Source organism: Rissa tridactyla, chromosome Z (assembly GCF_028500815.1).
Source record: "Rissa tridactyla isolate bRisTri1 chromosome Z, bRisTri1.patW.cur.20221130, whole genome shotgun sequence".
Taxonomy (NCBI): Eukaryota; Metazoa; Chordata; class Aves; order Charadriiformes; family Laridae; genus Rissa; species Rissa tridactyla.
The window spans coordinates 25,681,586-25,704,999 of record NC_071497.1 but is presented as its reverse complement, the minus strand read 5'-3'; the positions used below and the strand labels follow the sequence as shown (position 1 = coordinate 25,704,999).

General features: G+C 35.3%; 1 protein-coding gene across 1 annotated transcript in view; it reads right to left on the bottom strand.

The window, feature by feature from the left end:
- FBXL17 (F-box and leucine rich repeat protein 17) overlaps window positions 1-23,414 on the bottom strand; it is a 284,000-nt gene that overhangs the window by 89,945 nt on the left and 170,641 nt on the right. The window contains exon 7 of the mRNA XM_054185937.1: window positions 3,390-3,466. Within this exon, the coding sequence (XP_054041912.1) occupies window positions 3,390-3,466 (77 nt within the window). The remainder of the gene's footprint in view (window positions 1-3,389; window positions 3,467-23,414) is intronic.

Here is a 23,414-nt window from a genome sequence, read left to right as displayed (position 1 = left end):
CCTTTTTGTAATGTAACATGAAATAGAGCACTATCTTCTTTTCTTTTTTCACAAGCTAACAACTCTTAATACGTACACATACTTCAATTCCTCTTTGAATCCTATTCTTTCTGTCTTTTTGTATAACATAATAAAACATTTTTCTGGGCAGCAAAATGTCACAGAAAGTAATGCTGCCTGTGGCTACGTTATTAGGGTGAAGGGTTTTTAATTAATCTTTTAGGCTTCCAAATAAAATTTAGTATTTTAGTCTGTTTTAAAAATATGAATTGCATATAAGCATGTCTGTCTGGCAGTTTTGCATACTGTCTTATTGTAGAAATCAGAAAACAAAAGAATGAAATGAATAAAATGATGAAGCTCACACTTCATAGTCTTCGCTAGAGCACATGAAATTACCTCTCACATACATACTTATAGCATTAATTGCAGGGCAACAATAACAGTTTTTGCTGTAACTATTTTCTTTATTTACTGCAATTATTATTATTATTATTTCTTAATTAATGCCTTAAAAGATTACAAAATTTTCTGGAAATTAGCAATATCACTATTTTTTTTCCCAGTTGAATTGCTAAGCAATTACGATCTTGTCCCAGAGGTCAAAACTCTGCTAACTGCTGTAGCATCAAAAATTGTTGTTGAACAGTTTCAAAGAGAGCTTTGAAAATCCTGCATCTGCACTCCATGCCTGCATCTGTACTCCATCAAGCTGCAAGAAATCTGGTTACCAGCTCCAGGTACGTTTTAAAAACCCAGTGAAAAAAATGTGTCCAGTTATAATTTAAAATGGGTGTTAAGATTTTAATTTCCAAAGCAAGGACAATCATGTGTTTCACCCTCAGGATTATCAAACAGAAAAAGCACAGCTGCGTATGGCTGTATGCTCCCACCCAGTCACGGCCTCACAGAGCTTCAGCTGCTACTTACCTGCTTCTTGGTGGAGCCTGAACAACTATGCGTGTAAAGTTGTAAATCTTTGTAAGACCACGGAAGACCACCTGAATGAACCCACAAGAAGTCACGCACATGCCTCTCAGCTGATTTCCTCTACTTGCCACAAATACAAAGGTGCGGAGGACAAGAGAGGTTGAAAAGCATCTGAGGAAGAGAAAGGCTGCTCTCCTCCCTTTGTAGAAGAGAGGCAGCTTCTTTGATAAAGGAAGTTCAAGAACAAATTGAACTTTCACCACTGTAAGGAGCTCACTTTTTAAACTCAACAGCACCACAATCAAATGTGGGAAAGTCTGTTACTAAAATATCAGGAAATAAATGAAAAAGGAAGAAAGGAAAAGGGTGAAGCCTGGCTCCACCCTGCCACAATCCTGTTGAACTCATTAATATTCACTTGCTATCACATTTTTAATCTAAGTCAAAGTTTTGACTTCCTAACAAAGCATAAATTATGCTCATGAATTCTACTTTTCTACAGTTTATTTTGCATTCTCAGCTCAGATATCACAAGCAGATGAACATATTTGTCAGGCTGACACGCTGAGATATGCTGAAGATTATAATGGTAATCGATTAGTCTTAATAATGTATACAAAATCAGTCAGTATCACAGCTGTTTTGCTGGATGTCTTACTGATCCTTATTAGCAAGATCCTTATTTTTAAGTGAATACTAAAACCTAGTATCAACATTACCCCCTGAAAATGTTCTCAAAGTCCCAGTAACTGACAGCAATAACGTTGAATGACTGCAGGATCCAACACAGCAGTGACACGTGAGCCTTAGTCCACAGAAGTCAACAGAAGCTCAGGTTGGATGACTATGGTTGCCATGTTAATCATCCAAACTCTCCATGAACTCTCCACGCATTCATTTTGTGAAGCACACTTCCCACTTTTTGTCTAGCCATGGACACTTCCTTTCCCCTCTCTCCATTCTTTCATAAGCAAGACCTTCCCTATCCTCACTTGCTTTACTTCAGTTTCTCAGTGTGTGTTTCCCCACTTTTGGGAGAAATCCTGCTTTCCTCTCAATAACTGCAGCCAATAAAGGGTGAAATTAGTTTGAGAAATTTTTGTTCCGCAAGATGTGGACTCCATTATTCCCATAATAATTCTTTATACATGGGTTGTCGAAATCAGAAGGGATGAATGTACAGCTAGTAGATCTACAATACACAAACGGACAGCCTCACTTCCCACTGAGGTCCTGCACGCCTGACCCTACAGCAGTGATAAGAAGCACCTTCATTGTCACTTTGTGTTCTACAGACAATTCCCCTCCTGAATTTCCAGCAGACAGTTTCCATTTCGCAAATGCACAAATTCATCTTGGCCAAGTGGTATCAAGCCAAGAACATCTATGTTTTCAACTTTGGCAAGATCCGTTCTGCAAATGGAAGTATAAACAACTGCAGACCAGAAAAAATGGTGCTATAGGCACATGCTCCCTCTCTTTTGCCATGCCCCAAAGCTCCCCCTCTCATGTGAGCTACAGCTCACATTCAAATGCTGCCGACGTGAGACCAGCTGCACTCTGCAGACCAACATACCCGTGAATGCACCCATGCAAACCCCAGTGAAGAGCAAAATCTGAAGGGGAGCATAAAAGAATGAGTTTGTGACCACTGGAAAGGTAATTTATTGCTTTGACACAGTAATTTTTTATAAAAGCTATGGAGTAAAAAGTTAAAATAAAAAAAGACTGAATGAGAAACAAAATAATCAGAAAGCCTGAAATGCAGATCTCAAAGGTACAGTTTGTAAATCCTACCGAAATTTGGGCACGTAAGTGGGAAACAGACATTTGAGAATTAGGCCTTGTTGCAGAAATAAGTGTCTCGTTTGAGGTTAGTATCCTATTTGAAAAAAAAACCACCAAGATAAACCAAAGCAGCCTCTGCAAACACACTCAAGCGCTAAGAAGTTTTCATATTCCAAATACAAATTCTGTCTCCCTATTTGGCCTATCAGACAGCAAGCCTAATTCCTAAGGTGCTCCTCTCTACTTAATCATAACAGCATTTTTAAGGGATCATCAAGTTCATTCAAATTTTATAGCCTACAATAGGCAATTAATCCACACTCACAGTTGCTTAGTTATGCTTTTACAGTATCTAGAAACGCACATGTATTTTTGGATTTTCTCTCAAATGCTTTCCTGGTCTCCAGGACAATTCAAAGGGCACTCTACCCAGTCTGCCCTGTAACTGTCAATTCTGTAAGGAACACTTTGCAGCACATAGGTACACTGACTTTCACACTTCTAATCACAGATATTTTTAAGCATGTCAAACACTTATTGTACATTTCTTTTTATGGATAAAGGTTCTGAAAATTTTTACCTATACATTTCTAACATTTTTATAAGAGTCCCTGTGCAAAGCTAATAGAGCTCAATCTTCACAAAACCAAAGATATAGGTATATTACATACCATAGTCAGTGATCTTACAGGATACCAAATACAGCTCTTTCAGGTTCCGGCCTTCTTTGGCAATCACCTCCACACATCTGGAAGACACATACGGTAAAATCACAGTTAAAAGACAATAGATCGTTTTTAAACAGCAAGAGCACAATCCACAAGTGTAATGTACTGTATCTCAATTTCTTCATTTTCTGAATTGTTCCGTTCAATTCACTGAAAATGCATATGGCTACATGTATACACTGGAGAAAAATATTATTTTATATTGAATGCTTTTATATCAATATTCCCATAAGTCTGTGAGTATGTCAGTTGCTTGAAATATATACAGGAAAATAATACAAATGTGAATTTCCATTTCTTCATTACTGTGTAACTTCAGAAAGTTTCTATTACAAGATTTAAGCTTTGAGAGTTTCCTTCTAGGGAAGAACTGTAAGTACACCGTAATAAGGACAAAAGATAAGAAAATGTAATTTCAAAATCATGTTTGTATTTCTTCTGTGATTATTGCAGGAGTCAGTATTCATCAGGTCACGAAACGCTACATGTCATTGGTGTTGCAATATGTTGCTAGAGAAGCTTGTATACATGAGAAGACAGCTAATTTTTTGCCTTGTCACAACTATAATGAATTTGCAACGAAACACAAAAGTTTTTTTCTGTTAATCTCGTTTGATTTCTTGTAAGCAAGAAAATTAATACGAAAACTAAAATTGTCTTGTAAAATAGGAACTTATTATATACTTGCGATCTAGTCTATATTAATGTTATGCTTACAACTGCATTGTTTACAGTGTATGACTCAAAAATGTAGTTCATAAATTATATTTTCAGTCCCCTTAATGTAAATGCACCGCTGTTCATTAGATCATCTAACATGACTACTGTGCCATTCTCTACAAAGAGACATTTTAAAAAGTGTATTTTATAGGATAAATCATAAAAATTTATTCTGATCCAATATATTCCTCTTTAATTTTCAGATCAATTACCCAATCACCTACTCTGCCTCTTAAATCAACCCTCCTACAGTATACAAAATTAAATTACTTGACAATTTTGAAAAAACTAGGTATTGCTAAATTTGTCATAACTTTTGGAAAATACACCTACACCCTCAGGGACCTTTTTCCTCCACGTACCACCACCAATAGATTATCTCCCAATCTGATTTAACTGTTCGTGCTGCCCACTTTATATTTTAAAAGCAACCACCTAATCCTTACAGCTTACAATAACACAATACCTGATTGTTAGCCCTTCATATCTATTTGTCCTCTCTCTGCTTCCTTCTCCTAACATCTAGAATGAAAATTCACTACTACTAATAAAACAGCATGCCTCTGACAGAGTACCTTAATCATATCTCCTTTACCACTATCATAAATTTTCAACCCTTGAAAACTGTAAGAGCCTAATATTTGGAAAATTTTTGCAATGCTTTTCATTGGGAAAAGATTGTGTTACTTCATGAATACACAAAGAAAGGAGAGAAATATTTAACATGGTAATCCTGACATGGAAGAAAAACAGGGTGAACCTCCAGATTCAATAGTTTTTTAAACCTGCAATTTCTCTGCTAAGAAGATTAGCAAGCATGGCAGTTATTTTTCTTCTAGAAGCTACACCAGGACTATGCTTTTAAATGTAAACTAACCTCAGAACTACACATTTTCATCAGGTTTTTTTCCTAAAAATCAGATAAGTTTTAAAGCATTAAACACATTCTACATACATGAAAAACTTCTGTTCCTGCAAGACATGGTTTTGAACAAGATAGTCATCTTTGTTAACTGGCTTATTGGGATCAACTAGGCTATGAGAAAGACTTTTTGTTATTTATTCCAAAAAAATACTTCCTAACTTCCTAATAATGAGAATTTATTGCTAGTATGAGTAATATGACTAAATAGAAAATCATTATCCTGTATTTTATTATTAGTATGTTCATTATACATTTCAACAAATATGATATAATTTAAAAGTGAACGGACACTGCAGTTAAAAAAAGCTTTTATTAATTCTTATCGCATATATCATTTAGCAGTGTACTGAGATTATGAAACGCTTCTTACCTTGGATAAAAACTCTCAACCTATAAAAATAGTTTTCAACCTATAAAAAGTTTTCAAATTATTTCTGATAATTTTTACTTACTGCGAGAAATTAATTGATCAAAAATACATTATAGCGATCAGTGTCTAACAATACCACAACACAGTCAAGGTGATATAAAAGACTACCTTATTTTCCTTACACAAATTACACAAATTTTCAACCAATCAGGGTCAAATTTGTATTATCTCCACACAGACATATCTGCATGTACATACTTCAGCATCCTTGTATACTTAAATCTCAGTATGTTGGCCATTCTCTGGCTTCAAACAAAATCAGTTCAACTGTGAAGGAAAGAAAGTTGTAGTTTCTGCCCCACCCCCACCCATAAAGAGTGCCATTACATATTTACAAGCTTGTCATAACAAATAAAAAGTGCTAGAAATGCAGTGTTTCAGAATAAATTTTAGACACAGTCAGTCACTTGATTCCAGGAGCAAAGGACAAAAGTATTTGCCTCTGTGGTCTTTATAATTATATCCTTTAATCCTTCCAGATAGTGCCTGCTCTAAGGGTTAAAGTTTTTTCAAGTGGATTGAGTGACTCCAATCCTGTTCTTAGTGACATCTTGGAGCCTAAATGAAATACTGTTCACAGTCTTTAGCTATTTCCATTAAAAAGGAAAAAAAAAAGGCAAAAAAAGTAGCTTTGCCTCTTTTTTTTTTTTTTTTTTGAAAATATTAAAATCACCTAACATCTAAAAGAATGAGGTAATGACACATCCAGTTTGGAGAAGAAAAAAACTAAATATAGCTGAAATATTGAATTTATCAATTTTTTTGCCTGCCTTCTATAACTTGCATAAGTCAATCTAATTTCAGTTTTAATTTCTATTACCCTTTCTATAGATCATGCTCATGTAAATCAACTTGCAGTGACAGAAGAAAAACTTCAGCCTCTGAAAGGCCTCATTAGCCTCTGCTCTGTAGTGGGGTCACACAATACATACTTGTCCGTAACAACTGATTTCTTTACAACATAAGGAAAAATAAGAGTAGTTGTGGACTTATTGCTTTTACCTTTTAATCTTTGTTAAATATGACAGCAAAGAAAAAGGTTAAAAGAACAAAATGAAATTAACCTTTTCTAGAAAGCAAGGACCAAGTCATGTTAATTCTGTTGTAATAATCCATCAAAATTATATCAGATTATTGCCATATCTATCTTTGGAAGTCTTTATATTTACAATGTTACTGTATTAGACAACAAAGAAGCCTAACTTTAAACACATCAGCACAATACTGATTATGCTGTAAATAGAAGCAAAATTATTACTTCAAGCAGACAGAAGTGAGCAAAACAGATAATTGAGCCCGAAAAAAATGGCACAGGGAGCTAACACGATGGTACATGGTTAACATGGTAACAACAGCTGTGTGCCAGGGCAGAGAGAAGATCTGTTTCTCAACCCAACCTTACCCAACAGGCTATTATCAGCTCATCCTACTAATTTTAATAACAAAAAGACATGCAATGTCTAGATGAAGGAGTGAAAGTTACTGGGACACAGATATTTCTCTAGTGTTTTTCCTCCAAATGTGTTAAAATATAAACACTCTTCCAGGAAGAAAAGTAATTTTCACACTCAAAATAACTTACTACCAAAAATGAGACAAGGGTTCATTAGCCAAGGAATAAAGAAACAAGACTATAATTGGAGCTTTGATAATACACAAGTCTGGATCAGAGCTGGCCAAAGCTAAAATCTCTTCATTTCTTACTTTGTAAAGTATTATTTAGAACCACGTATGATAGGAAAATATCAAAACAGAGAACATAAAATACTTACTTTAGGAAAAAACTGCTTAGTCTTTAAACCTGAAAATATTATCTAAAAATTCTTACGCCAAGCTTTCCCTAGATTAGTCAATATTTCATGAATACTATTCTCTAATAGACTGATGTGCAATTCAGTTTTATTGCATTTGATTCTGAAAGTAAGAAATTAATATCACACACTATGGAATTTACAGTGCAATCAGGAGCAAGAAAAAGGCAAAGAGCAGAAATTGATTTCACATAAACAAGCCAATCCAACAATATATCAGAAACCAAGAATATAACTAAAAACATACCTATATACTGTTAATACAAAATACAGTTACAAGACCATAGAAGTTTGTAAGACAACTAGAGCTTGCTCAGCACTGTGATGTTTCCATCAACATTCCAACACCCCAAACTTGATCATGTTCCATGTTCAGGGACCAACAGAACTAAGATTCTCTCTTACTGTCATAATTTCTAAAAATGTCTTCTTACTTGAAAAGCTAAACAAATCTCAAGAAGAAAAGGATGTAACCATAATGCTAAAATTCCAGCAATTTCAGTATTCAAATTATTTTAGTATTAGCCAGGAAAAAACTCTCAATCTGGGTTACAGAAACTATGGAAATTTGTCTATTAACATGTACTTGCATATACTACTCTTCACAGCTAGTGTGTATACATGACCACAAAAATTGCTTAGGTGTACAAAGATTTACTGGTATAAAGCTTCTCTGCAAACAAGTCTCTTCTTCACAAGCAACAAAACTGCATGACTGACCAAGACACAGATATGTCTACTGATAACTTCAAATTTAGGCCCACCGTCTTGACAGCTCCCACATACAAATCTGTGCAATGAATTCACAAAGTCAAGGCTTCTGAATTTCCATAATGTAATGCACAATATAAGAGCTTAAAAATAATAATAATAAAAAGACAAATTAGAAAAGAAGTCATTCAAAACCCTGTAATTTTCTACTCTTAGCCAAATGATCCCTACATTCTTTGACTTAAATAAAAAGCTTGAGGTTAATGAATTAAACTGTGCAAGCTTCTACCTATAAGAAAAGATATGAAAGATCCTTGAGTTATGGAAAATAGTTGTTTTTTCCACATACATACACAGCTTTTATGTTTTCAGTCTAATTCTAAAAACATTGGAAAATCATATTTGTGACAACCGAAAGGAACTAATGAGAAAATATGACTACAGTATTTGTAGTATAAGTGGTCCTGGGAGACCTTGTTACAGTCTGAGATGCTTTTCAGCCCCGAGTGAAGCTAATTGGAGTTGCCATATACTGGTTAAGAGATCACAATTTGAGGGACTGAGTTTCACTCACTGTAGAGCTATAGAAAACCTAAATCATTAACACACTCCCCTGGTAAGATAAAAAATGAACAACAGACTGTTTACATGTCAACTTTGCATTTGACTGGCATACATTTGTCTCTAACCAGTAAAGTGAACACCTTGACTATCCTTCAAAACATAACCAAGATCACTACTGTAAACCAAAAGAGACTTTGGAAAGAACAAGAATACTAAAATATACAATGCAAAGCCAGAAAACTTTCCCAAATAAACATACGGAGCTCCTCAAAAATTAGTGGTTCAAAGGTTAAATTCAGGCATAAAATAGTAGCTGCATATATAATAATACTCACAGTCACTGGTTTTGAGGACTTAAAAATTCCTGTGGAAGGCAATAATACAATATAATAACCGAGTCTCTCCCATAACAAAAAAAACCCTATTACCACAGAAGTACATACAGAGTCTTAAGAAACTGATGTAATCTGAGGCCTTCTGCACTTGGAATAATTTGAATGATAAAATAGTGAAGGGACTAACATTTTGTTGAGAGATCTATAAACCCTTGTAAAACCTCACAGCAATAAATGATGAACTTCACATGCTGATGGATATGTACTCTTGGTTCAGAATTCTCTTCTATTCTTTTTTATTGATCATTTGATTTAATTATCAAAAACATATTTCTTCCAATGTATTTATTTCCTAATACTAATAAGAGGTATGATTTTTACTTGCCTTTCAGTTCTCCTCATACACAGTTTTTACTGCCATTTTAACATTCCAATCACATTCAAAACACGTAATTTAATTTTTTTTTAACTTGAACACCAGGAACTGCATCTATAAGAAATAATATTAATCATACATCCAGCAAAACAGGGTAAGACCTTCAATCAAAAGCACAAACTGAATTTGAAAAGCGCTTTTTGTCTGGAGCCAATATGCAAAGTGTCACTAGTTATACAAGTTAACAGCAATTATCCTAGGGCAGTCATTAAGTTCTGATTAGCAGGGAGGTACTCTTTAGAAAACCAATGTAATTTAAAATTAGGTTTACCAAATGGTTTTGCCACTTACAGCACGGGGAAATAGATAAGCTTTTTTTCACACTGGAACTCACAAACTACAGAGGTAAGGGCAGACGAGTCCCACAGTGTCCGCTTGTGCTGTGAGCTGGTCAGGTGCAAGCAAGCTCCAATCAGAGAGCTACACAGATAAATTAATCACCACTGTGCTTAAGCTATTATGCCCTGTCTTTCAGCAATAAATATCTATTTTCAAATATTTATTAGCAGTCTTATCTAAAATTAAATGCCTTTATAATTCCTATTACCCTGACTGCATGTAAATCCAGCAAGCAATTAAGCCAAGAAAGGAGAGATTTAGCAAATTGTTTAGTTCCACTATCTGACATTTACATGTAGTACTATTCCATGTGGCCTTTGGTTCCTTTCTGACTTGGAGGAACTAGATACCATAATGGATTTAACATAAATAAACAACTATGAAAAATAATTTTATTCTAAAACCCTCATGGATCTGATTTTCCACAGCTAATCACACTAAAGTCTGGAAAACAATTAAATGGTATCTCTTATGTTTTAAGAACTTTGAAATATTTTGGAATTCAGACTTGAGATGAAAAAAAACATTTGATACAGGACTTCAAACACTGTTTCTTAAATCCATTGTGGCAACTTGTCCACTGTCATAAGCAAAACCAAGGAACTGTTAACTACCAGCAAACAAATGTACATTTCTTAGTGAGCATTATGGTTTGTATTATACAAACAAATGGCTTCCTTCCTGAACTGTTTCAGTTGTGCCTTTCCACTGGAAAACTGATAAAGTTCTTGCTTTACAGTTATGATATAGCTGGATTACTCTGCTATACTAGGGTGCTGGTGTAAAAAGTTATTGCTTGCACACATGTTACTTCTTCACAGAGTTAATTCATGATGGCTTTTCCAAAGACAAGCGTAAAGGTAACTACCATAATGTTATCTACTTGCAAATGCAAAAATGTATAGATCTAGGAAATAGTGACCGCATAGTAGCTACAGACAGGATCAGGAGTTGGCAAATTTTAGATTCTATTTCTATGCGCATAAGCAAATCCTTGTGAATTCGCACAAGACACTTGATGTCCCACTGCCTCACTTTAATTTACATAAAGTGTACTGCAGTGTACAGAGAGGGTTTGGTGACACTCAGATGCTGAATGTGTGTTCTGGCTGAATCTTTAGTTGAAATGATCGGTAATTGATGCTGCGCATGGGAAGAAGTTCAGAGACAGACCACCACCACACATACCGCAATTTCAGACGTGTGCAAAGGAGAAGAGACATTCAGGAGAAGGAAAGCCTGAAGTACTACTATAACGCTCTCTCCCAGTACAAATCACACAAGGGCATACAACGGCACAGTTGCGCTATTTCTTGCATGGAAATACTGCGCTTTGAGCAGGGGCAGCTTTACTTCTTCCTGGCCTTTTAGACATTATATTTACATGCTTCAGGCCTCAAGATTTTTCATGGAGTTACAGCAGCCTCAGGCTTGACAGACTCTTTTTTATTAAAGCAGTCTCGTGTCATCTCATTAAGGTATAGTATAAAGAGTATTCACAATCAATTTGTTTTTATTGTATGCAAAATAGCCTTCTTTCATAAAAAGAGCTTCCAAGTTTAATAGTAAAAATAAGAAATGGGAACTGTACCGCTGTGCTGTAACTTCCCAAAAATGTTCTTTAGACTGTCCTTTTAGAATGCTTGTATAAACTTCAAAATCTTTCTATAAAAATGAAAAAACTTCACTTGATATTTTGAAAATAAAGTATTCAGTGTTTATACAGCCCTGTACTTCTTGATCTCAACAAGGACTGCACACATAAGAAAGAAGATTTCACCACATTCACTGCCTTATTCTTGATTTCACACCACAGAGGTTGACATACAGTGCACAGAGCCTTGCACATAGGCAGCTAAACTAATCTATTGAGATTTTAATCCCCTTTGTGCCACTTACTTACTTCTTTTTAACCACTACCAGCTACTCTTTTATAGATACCTTTAAAGACCACCCTTCCTTGAAATGACAGTGTAGACCACGGTCAATGGGTGATGTGGACTGAGAATGGACTTCATCAAGGGCCTCTCCTGCTAATTTTAAGAAAACAGCAAAACCTCTACTTCAGTTTCACCTTTCCACGGAGACGGAAATACATTTTATAAATATATTTTTTTTTATTTGTCCTGGTCTGGGGTAGAGCAGAGCCAACTTTCTGTTCAGTGAGGGGCTCTTGCTGTTACTTTTTGCTGTGTCAACCAGGGTCGGCTGACCTGGGTGTTTACCTTGTGGAGGGGTCACACCTGTGGGGAGGAGGGGACAGGCCAGGTGACCCAAACTGACCAATCTTGTATTCCATCCCATCTGCCATGCTCAGTAGAAAAGCTGAGGGATCAAAGGGGTTGGGTTGATTCCTCTCCTGTGGGTTCTTCTTCAATGGCTGGCATCTGTGGAGGACCCCATCAGCTCATCTGCCTTTTGATCCTGGTTAGTGTGTTCTAGTTCCCATTTGTCACTGAGTCCAGTCTGGAACTTTCCCAGTTCCTGCCAGTGACATCTCCCTAGGAACTTGATACAGTTTTGCATATATTTATTTATATTGTATCTATTTAATGATATCCTTTTTTTAAATTTTATTATTAATATTTCATTAAAGTAGTTTAGTTTTTTTCTAAACTCATAACTCTATCTCTCTTTTTCCTCTCCTTGGAGCGAGAGGTGGGGGAGAGCATCTGTCATCTTGTCATTGGCCAACCCGGCCCAAACCATGACAATTTTTTTGTAAACAGAGGTGATTAAGTATTGGTAAAGGCTTAGTTCTGTGAAGTTTGATAAATATTCTCAAGCCTATTCTTGGCAGCACTAGTATTGTTAAGAGTTATCATGATCAAAATTTATAAGAGATGAAGAAGTCCTACAGGGAGAGGTAATCTCTTTCATTAGACAGTAAAAATAGTAAAGACTTTTACAGGACATAAGGAAGCTTTCTGCAAAACGGTCCTATCATCAGATCTGATCTTTCTCCTCTACTACTGAAGGACATTCAAGTTTGTAGAGAATTTCTGCTTATATAAAATGATGACAGAGCAGAAGAAGAGGAAGGAGCCTCCAAAGAGGAAAAAAAAATAATAATCCAGTACTCATCATAATTCATGTATCTTTGGAACTGATTTAGGGTGCAATTATCTGTATACTTTAAGTATAGAGCAAACTGGTAGATGTTACATTAATTTTATGCTGCTGATGTTAGTAAAACTGATGAAAGGAAAAATCAAGATCAATGCATTTTCAGACAAATGCTGTAAAGACGAGAGATTAAAGAATGCAAGCAATAACTGAATTCTACAGTTCTCAGGCAAGGCCAGTACGCTATGGTCCCATACAAAGGGTATCATCACAGCAAAGCTTGTATGTCAAATTTGGTATATTTCATACATCTTACATTACCAGAAATATTTTAGTGTACAAATTTTAGCTGAGAAAAAACCCTCCATGCCTAATAAAATCTTAAAAGTCTTGATTTGCCATGAAGTACTATATAAATCTTGATAAGAATGCCAAGGTTCTTAGAAACTTCACTTTAACCTAGAGAGAGAGTATGCCCAGAGATAGCAATGACTTTTACAAAAAAATGCTTAAAGGCTTTACAGCGAATTTCAGAACCTCTTCATGAAATTATTATGAACTCCCTTCCATAAGGCTGTCTGGCTAGCATTTCTATTAATGGTACACTGCTTGGAGAAATCAACAAAAAAGACTTGATGGTACTGTCTGTGCCTTGTATGAAGTAAAATTGCCTCCTTTTAACTCAGACAAGACACTAGCAAAAATATTTATTAGAAACTGGAAGAGCAGTATTTCTTTCCGTGTCATAATCTGAGTAAATTGCCAATTATATTCTGTAAATACAGATTTTAATACCAACTAATAATGTATGAACTTCACCTAATATTATTCAATTTGTAGAAGTACTTAACAGAATAACTTTTCATGTACTCTTACTGGAAAATCTGGCTAGATAGAATACTAGGATATTCTGTACCCTTTTAAGCCGTAGTGAGAAAACACTACAATTTTCAGTAGCTGGAAAATTCATAACTGAGCAACTACAAACACAATGAAATAAAGGAGACATTTCTTTGTGTTCCTGATTCAAAGTATTACCAAAAAATCATTCAGAAAATTAGTGTAAATTGCTGTTGTAGGTAAAAATAGAAAAGTTTCAACAGGTAGGTTAATTCATAGTTAAATCCTGTAAACTAAACCTAGATCTTAAGAACTATTATACCTAAATCAAGGACATGTGTTTTTACATGGTGTATATGTAATTTGTAAAAATTTGCTTTATTAACCGAGCCTGAAGGCCGATCCCTGTGACCACTCTGAATCTCATAGAAAATGCAGTTTCCCAGACAGTTATGCAGCAACAGAAACAATTTTTGGCACCTTGAACATCTTTGCAGAATTCAGAAGTCCTAAAGCACAAGAGAATTATAAATTAGCTTTATGTAATATGATGACAGACGCTTTACACAGTAAGATATAAGTGAAGAAACTTTTTTCAGTTCCTCTTGTCTTAGGGCCCCCTGAGTCTTGTAGAGATAGTTCTGATTTTTTTAGGGCATTCACTGAGCATGCTGGTAATATTTGGTGTATCATAGCATCGGTTATATTTTTGTACAAGAAATATCACTTAGTGTTATCTGCCTGCACTTGCATCTGCAGAGTTGTCTCATTGGCAACCCCAAAAGCTATCTAGTTGTAAAAATGTAATAAATTGCCACCTGAAACAAGAGAAAAAAACTTAAGAACAAGTAGAAGGACTTTCACAGAAATTTTAGGAGTTTGATAATTTTTTCTTCCTAATGTACGAGAAGCATTTAGAAACCATCACAACCAACAGTTCATATCATCTTCTAGCTGAATTTCTCTGTTCATTGATGTAAATACCCTAAATCTTGACAAGTCTAAGTTTAGATGTCTTTCCGGCAAGCCTCAGCTAACTTTGCACTGAAACAGAACAGAAATAGTCATCTAATTCCTTAATGGCATCTCAGCTATGACAGTGATTATTATGTTCTGCTGCAAGACAATCAGAAACAGCTTCAAATGATTTCTTAAATTGATCCAACTGGACCCACAAGGGTGCAACTGTCTAAACCATTAGAAATTATGTAGTCAATTAAAATCTACATATTCAAAAAAGCCAAGGAAATTTCCATGGGTTGTATTTTTGCCTCTCTGGAGAACTTGGGCAAGAATTCTGTGACGTATCATAAATCTTTACACATAACTATCATTCCATAGAATTTTTAATAAACCATTATTAATAAAATATAAAAAAATCCCCATGAAATCACTTAGTGGTAGATCTGCCTTTCCCTACTTTCCTGTAGTGATATATTTAAATTAAGGTTAGAGCAAGCCACATTTATTTAATTCACAACTTTAAAGATACACCTTTTATTTTTAAATATATTGCATTAAGGTAATAAATGTTGCTGATGGTTGAAGCTTTCCAAGGAAAGGACAGTGTTACCACATCAGTCTTAGCTCTAAAACTTGTCAGTCACTTAAAGCAGGTCAAACAGAGCTAGCATTGCCAGTCTCTGTGTAAGAAGTAATTTCTGTATAAACGTAATACAGGCACATTTCTTCACTCACCAGGGAAGATGGGGGAAAGGCAAAGTAACTAGCGTGTGCGCTTGATGGAAACAGCGGGGGGCAGGAAAATGTTACATATTTTCCATATGTGCAACTCTGAGAAATCACAGAAGGAACGGTACTAGGATGACATAAACTCACTTTGCACTTTTCTTTCCAGACAGCTAAGCAACCCAGACAGCAGAACCATGCTGATGGTCAGCTGGAGCAAACATGTCCACCATTCAACACAATGTTTCAGGTTATTAAGAAATTAATTCAAAGCAGATAATGGCTGCCAAAGTTGTTCTGACATCTATTGCGTTCAGAATTTCTGTGGCTGCCCCTGCATTTGCTGTACCTCGTTAGAAAAACTGTACGAAGAAATCTCTAAAATAACATAAGCACAATCCGTACTTTGAGAATAAATACTGTGTCAGAGGACACCTTGTTTTCAGTAGCATCCACCGTGTACTAAGATATTCACAGGTTATACTGACAAAAATAATTGGAAAAGATTATGCTCTCACACTCTTAGTTCTGATTAAATTACTAGTTTTCAAGGTTCACCTGGAAGCCTCATGTAATTCCCAGATTATTGATAGAACACATAAAAGAGTTTGTTACTCGTTACTAGACATAGTCTAGTAATATACTATAAATTCAAATGGTTATCTGGATAAAAGTCTTTATATTCTTACTAACCTGCCTGCACCTAAGACAGACACAGGTAAATTTGAGTTTCTATTTGTCTTTAGATCCTAAATGTACAGGAGACGTGAACACTTGTTTTCTAGGTGCAGGACTGGAATTCCATTAGGAGGTGAACTGGTAGCCAAGGCAATTCACAAAGCATAGGCAACGTGTTCACATTGGACTGAAAGTTGAGTTTCTACCTGTTGCTACAATTTCATTTTTTGTCTGCTACAGCATCAAGTACACAGAATGAGTCTGGTTTAGAGACAATGATCGTCAACATGAAAGAAAAATCACACTTCTCCATAAAACGTAAGTGCAAATTCTTTGCCACGGCAAGTAGTTTTGAATCTACAACTCCAGGTACGGATTCTCTGTGATGTGGCCAGAAACAGTGTTAGGCCTTCAAACTGGCTTGATGGTAGGTTTCATTATCTCCACTACTGGTTACTTTCAAGTGCTGACAAGAACTTAAAGTACTTCCGTTACTAATTATCATCATATATGCTTATGGAGATGCATTTTACTTAATGTTGGTCTCGGACGTACCAGGAAACATATAGGTATTGATATGGCAGGCTAAATCTGTTGCTTGGGGCCACGAATGGAACGAAGTAGCATTTTTTGATTCACCCAAAGATAAGATACCAGTTTCTTCTAAAACAAATAACTACCAAACTGTGCCACAAAAAGCAGAGCCAGACTCTTCACATCCACGTTCTAGCCAGTTGTTACACAATTGCATTTATGAAGTTTTCAGTAAGGCAACTCCATTACTACGTGGAATCCTAATGCCTTTTTTGATTTCAGCGACTTTGGGTTTAATCCCAGATTTAGAAAAGAGTTCACTTATTTCCTTCTGGCATCAGGATGAATTCTTCATGTATGCGGCTCAACTTTTGTACAGTATCTCTACTGGCTTTGTTGAGAAAATGATGACAGTCACTCTACTTATTTTTTGTAGCAAAACCGAGGGGAGTATCGGTAAGCAGAGCTCATACGCCTGGAGATCTTTCTTCTCTGTTGATTCAATGCAATCACCCTCTCCTGTTTGACTTGTGTGGCTCTGGCAGAATTAATCACCATATTCTAGGCACCTCAAGATACAATTTTTTTCATCATTGTGATGAAATAAGGTACGAGCATCTTCAAGACAATTTTGTCCCCTTTAATCTACTGAGTAAAATTTACCTACTCTGTGGTGGAGTTGGGAACAGCAATGAGACTTAACCTAGTTCAACATTAAATAATGTTTCCCTGCTAAGTGGAACAACCAGCTGAAGGAGCAGATCATGAAGAGTACAGGTTACATGTCACAGGAAAACCAACATCATATCCCCTGAGATTAGATCAATCTAGTATAGACCCAAACTAACAGAATCTGTAACTTGGGCTGTCACCAATCATATTTTTCAGTTGAGCAGGTTCCCAATCTAATATGTGGTCAAACAAGATGGTGATCATTATAGGTACAAAAACAGATAAGGCATTTGTATCCATACCTTTAATTTGTAATTCAGTCACCACTAAATTCATTCTATAATTGCACCTCATGAAGAAGTTCTTGAAATATTTGTTTCCTACAAATATGTTGCTTACGTATTTGAACCTTACAAAGTAAGATTTTTGTAATCTTTCAAAACCGCAAATAGCGCAGAATGTGACTGACTGTCTCCTAATGGAATTTTCCTAATAGACTTTTCTTGATTCCTGGTTACAGTTTGTATTTTCACTTAAAATTTATAATTGATTACTCTTGGCTGACAAAGATTCCTTCTCATTGTATGATACAGTTACAAGCATGCTCATGTCACCAACACTAGCTCAGCAAGGTACAAGAAGGAAAACATCTTTGAATTACGTAAGTATATTTCACTTGGATGACCTTCATATGAGGGTTAACTTGTTTTCTAAAGATGTAAATATTTCTGATAACATTAAAGTGTCAGCTATAATCACTGCAGCATCAAGACCTCTGAACTGTATATTTAAATAATTTAAATAATACGCAGGTATCAATTTAGATAGAAATGACGATTATGACACAGTTTGCTGTCTTTGTGGTCTTCTTTAATGTTAAGTTTTTCAGATAAAGATTTTTGTATGTATTGTAAATATTTCAAGGTTGAAATGTTAGGCTGTCAAAGATGTATTTTAACATATTTTAATGCATCAATATTTCCAATTAATGACATAGATGAAAACATACCAGATATACACTATCTGCTTATTTTTCTACACTTACGTTAATGAAGGATTTTCCCATGTTTTTTGGTATAAGAATATGAAAACAATGCTAATGATATTACAGTAGCATTCTGTGTGCAGATATACTGGTAACAGGAAGCAAACAAAGCATTGCCACTTCATGTATATAAATTAGAGATACACAATGTGAATATAAGCCAGTCCACCATAAAACAATGCTAGTTTTCTTCTAAAGACAAACGCCACAAGTGTGAATACCAACTTTTTCACGTCAAGGATGGATTTACTTGCAGTCACACTCTGACTACAGCACAAAGACCTGTAAGTAATATACAAGGTGACAAGAAATGCTTTTTGGGGCACTCCTCTTAGCATTCATCAGAAATAATCAATTTCAAAAGTATATGCCTTTGAGTCATTCTCACTCAGATGTTCTATAGGATTTTATAGTTACTAGAGAAAGCGTGAATCTTCTGTCCATAGATTTCCTTGACTTCAGATCCAGATAATTAGCTAATATCAATTAGTCATAGGTCAGTGTTTAAAGTAGGTAGCCCCTCTTCTAAAACGAATTTTAATTAAGCTTATTTTGGATATAAACAGTTATGAAAGGATAATTTAGAAGAATAGCGTTTCAGTGAAATGGATGCAACATAAAAGGCATCCTAAAATTATCAATAAGCCTTTATTACTCTAATATGCTGTTAGAATAATAATCCACGATCTTTAGCACCATAGTGTAAGAAACTGAAATCGCACAAAGTATGTGGAAGTAAGAGAGCTATCTAACTGAAATCCAGGTACCTCTTCAATTGAATCCAGATTTGAAGACTTTTCTGTCCTTTAATAACTTCATTAGTGTAGGAATAAAGAAACAGCCGTAATTCTTGCCCATCAGATGGCACCAGCTATCATAACTACCATCAACTCCCAATACATTATTCTGAAACATTTTTACTCTCCTTCAGTACGAGAAATTATTAAACCAAGGTCTGTCCCTGCACGAAACACCACAGTGATTACAGTAATCTCAGATCTCGGTTTCTTGTGTGTCTGTCTTGTAGGCAGCTGGAAACAGAAAGACATTTCCCTTTTCCTCTCAGCCAGTTTCTTTTTACCAGTGGTAACCTGGTGATTTCTAAAATGTCTCTACTTTTCAGCGTGACTCGTCTTTGTAAGAAATGCTTGGACAAAACTGGATAACTTTGCCTTCACTGCCACCCTCTGGGCTCATTACTTCAAAAATAAGACTATGAGCTGTGGCACAGGGATTTCAGAATGCCTTGACACATACAATCCTGCACATACTTATTAACAGTAGTAGTATCTACTTATGTAGCACCTTTCTCCTTTAAAAAGATCTTTGTGGCTCTTACAAAATCCTCTTCTGTAAGATCTTTTGGCTTTTCAGATCTATTGGCTGAACTGCAGCTTAAATTTAAAACCAAGAGCAGCTAGAATTATTTTAATCACAGAAATTAAGATGACCCTACACTACCATATAATCAAAATTTTCACAATTGATCTGTGACTGCAGATAAGGACATGTCCTATTGCTAAGAGGTGACCATTTACATTCATATTTCAATTAAAAGCAACAAAAACTCACTTGATGAGCCAAAGTCCTCCAGACCTATTTCTATTTCACCTAGCTATACCATTCCACCAACATAGGTTCCCATACTAAATATATGCCTATGATGCTGTCTGTTAAACATCCCAGAAGCTTAATTGGTCTGGGTTTTTTCCACAACAAAACAGAGAGGCAATGATAAAGGAGCCTAGACGGACTTGGGCTGCAACAGAGGAATAGCTCCTGATATGGAACACAGTGTCTCTGCCCAGTTATCTTAGACAACCACTGCATGCTGTAGCATACTCCCTGACAATGAGGAAGGCAACTAAATCACTGTACACAGGTGGCTATGATCTGAAATGGTTAGGATGGGATGGCATCTGATGAGTCGGGATGGGAACTACTCTGAGGAGTTGGGATGGGAAACTAGTTATTGTCTTTTCATTTTCTCAACCACACAGTCTCTCTCCAGTATCCACTTACATGTTGACTTACATTCAAAATTATTTTCATTTGGACTTATCCCGACTAATTTTGCTTAACGTAAGAGATGGCAAGTTAACAGCTCAAGTCAGGTTTGAGGGTTACTAAAGGTGAAAACAGTGATGTTTGCCAAACAGAGTGGAGGAGAATTTTCAGGATATGTTTGTACAGTGGGAGTATTTGATTTCCTAAACAGTTTGGAAAACCTCCTTAACCTGCTAGGTCTATTAGAAAAAGAGTCATAAAAGAAGAATTTACGCCTGCAACTGCTTAAAGGAAATGCTAGGAAGAAAGGTAAAGTTCATTGTACCTGTTGTTACTGCAATAAACTCAAAGGATTAAAGCTTTCCACCCAAAATTCTCAAATAATTGAAGGAATGGGAAAAAAAAAGATGCTTTGCAAACACGCAGGAGCTTTTAAAATCTCTTTTTCCTCTTACTATAAGAAAACATAGGACAAAAAGAACAAAGAAAATAACACACTCCTTGGGTTTATATATAACAGTTCTAAATTTTGTTTATGCCTCACATAAAATGATTCAGCTATGATCTCAGTGATTTGTGTAAGCCAGCAAAACCTCAGTCATTCAAATAATTCTTTGTAGGCCTCTCAACCCAACAAGATCAAGGAAGACAGAAGTCGCCACTAATCTTAAAAGCACTCAATTTAGGGTCAAAGGCATATAAAGGTTCTTGATAAGCTGTTCTTAAGAATTCTCATATACTTCAGCAGTGGTCTTTGAAGACAATCACAGTGAGGTAATTAACAACTTATTACCATACTTTGTAATCCCCTACAAACTCACACTCAAAAACTAGCATCTGAAAGAGAAAAACAGAGAGAAACAAAAAGTTATTTGTTTTCCTCTTTTATAGCAAAGGGAAAGAGAGTAGGTGGAGAAATATAGTCCATGAAAAGCTTCCAAAACCCCAGACTGAGGTAAATAACATACTGTAATACACTAATCAAGTGACAAAAAAAAATCCAAACACAAAAAAAAACCAAACAAATTAAGACATCAGGAAAAAACATCTTTCCTAGTATAAAAATAAATGAGCTAGATAAAGTGTCATGTAGGAAAAAGAATTCTCTAGGTTCAACAAGCATTTAAAGAAAATCATGTTTAAAAAATACCTTTGGAAACAACAATATTAAAAAACAAAAAGAAAATTAGACTGTTTTAACTCATGTGTTGAATCTAGCAGTTAACAACCCAGATGCTTACACTGTATCTTATATCTGTTGAAAAAATGCAACCACATAACAGTATTATCAATGCAGATTTTTCCCTGTCATTACTTAGTATATCTGTATACTTCACAATAACATAATAATGTGAGGCCTAATTAAAGGTTTCAAGGTTCTTTTTAATACCTTACACCAGGCAAAAAATAGTTGCTGACAGCTCTGTTCAAGCTCCTTATATTAAACATAAATAAATAAAAATAACAACATAAAGTACCCCCAAAAATACTATAAATAATTCCAAGATGAAAAAAAAAATCTTCTGTCTTTAGGGAATAATGAAAAATGAATTTATAGATCTCACAAATAAATTGTTACAAGTTAGATAGCTTGAAAAATAAAAAAACCCCAAACACTTATTTTATGTTAAATGAAGTTCAAAATAGTTTTCATTTACTGTGCAATTACAGAAAATCAAGCAAAAAACCCAACACAAGTAATTAACCTAACCATCACTGAACAGTGAATACAAGTAGCTATATTACAAGATGCTCTGTAATAAGTATTACACAGGCTTTAATACACTAACAGTCCATGTTTTTGGACAACTGTCTGGACTGAGTAATAACTTTAACATCTATCTTTGTACACACCTGACTACATTTGCAAATAGATCCATACCCATCCAAGCAATCGTATGAAAAAAAGCCAGATAAATTCGTCTGATAATACATGTAAATTAAATACTGAATTTTGGTTCTGAAAATATAAGTTGCTATATAGTCACATGGAATAATTTGTGAAAAGTGACAGGAAACCACAAAAAAGAACATGTGCCCAAGTGGGACGCAAAACTAAATTTATCTGAAGAGTTTTACATGAACTTGCCTTTCTTTGGCTTTTATCTACAAGTGAGGGGTAGGCAGACAGGAATGGACACTCTATATTCAAGTTCAAAACTTAGAAAATTGCAGAAAACTGACACATAACAGCATCCTGAGCTTTTAGTGTTGTTCAGTTCAAAAATGAGTAAGATTTCCTCCCAGTCCTCCAGAAAGATGTCTCAACACTTCCTCAAGTGTTTCATGCTGACACTGATGTTTCAGAAAACTGTGGCAGCAATCGATAGTCATGAAAGCAGCTGAAATTCTGAATCTTAAAACATCTAGCAGGAATGCATGAGACAGGAGAAAAATAATTCCAGTTTTCCAAAATAAGTGGGAAGTTCAATACAAATAATAGAGGCTACTATCTGTAGCAGATCAAAGGGCTTCAAGCCATGCGTTAGAGGTCGCCTCCTCCATACAGCTAACCCTCATGTGGGAGCACAAGCACCCTTTATAATCCTCAGGAAAAGTCAGTAAAAATGGAGATTCCAAATGAACCTCTGCACATTGTGTATCATACATCTAGATATGTGTCAGAGCCAATATTAGCTTACTGCAGGAATAAATACAGCAAATACGATTTCACTTCTACACATGCCTTTTTAAAAATCACAACCTCTTAACATCAGTTCATTTATTTCAGATATGAAAAATACATATTCTTTGCTCCTTCTGCAAAAAAACCCACTTTTAAGTGCATTGAAAGCAGATGCTTCAGTCACCTTATGTATAAAAACAGTAGTATTTCTAACAGTATGGTTATTTGCCAACTGAACAAAATAGAAAACATCTTGATAACAGAATTTTATGGCAACAAAATTAAGTAGATAATTCAACGTACAATGCCAAGTAGAACATTCTTGAGCCACTTTTCATGAATTTTTGAAATCTTAAAAATATCCCTATATTTAATGTACAGTAGCTATTGTAATAAGCCAGGAAGAATCTTTTGCACTGAAAAGAAAAATTAATAGAACCTCATGTAAGTACAAACTGTCTCAAATGGTATTTCAGAATAGGATTGACAACGGCCTTTCATCAGAGGAAGCCACATAGAAGAAACTGGGGACGATTAGAG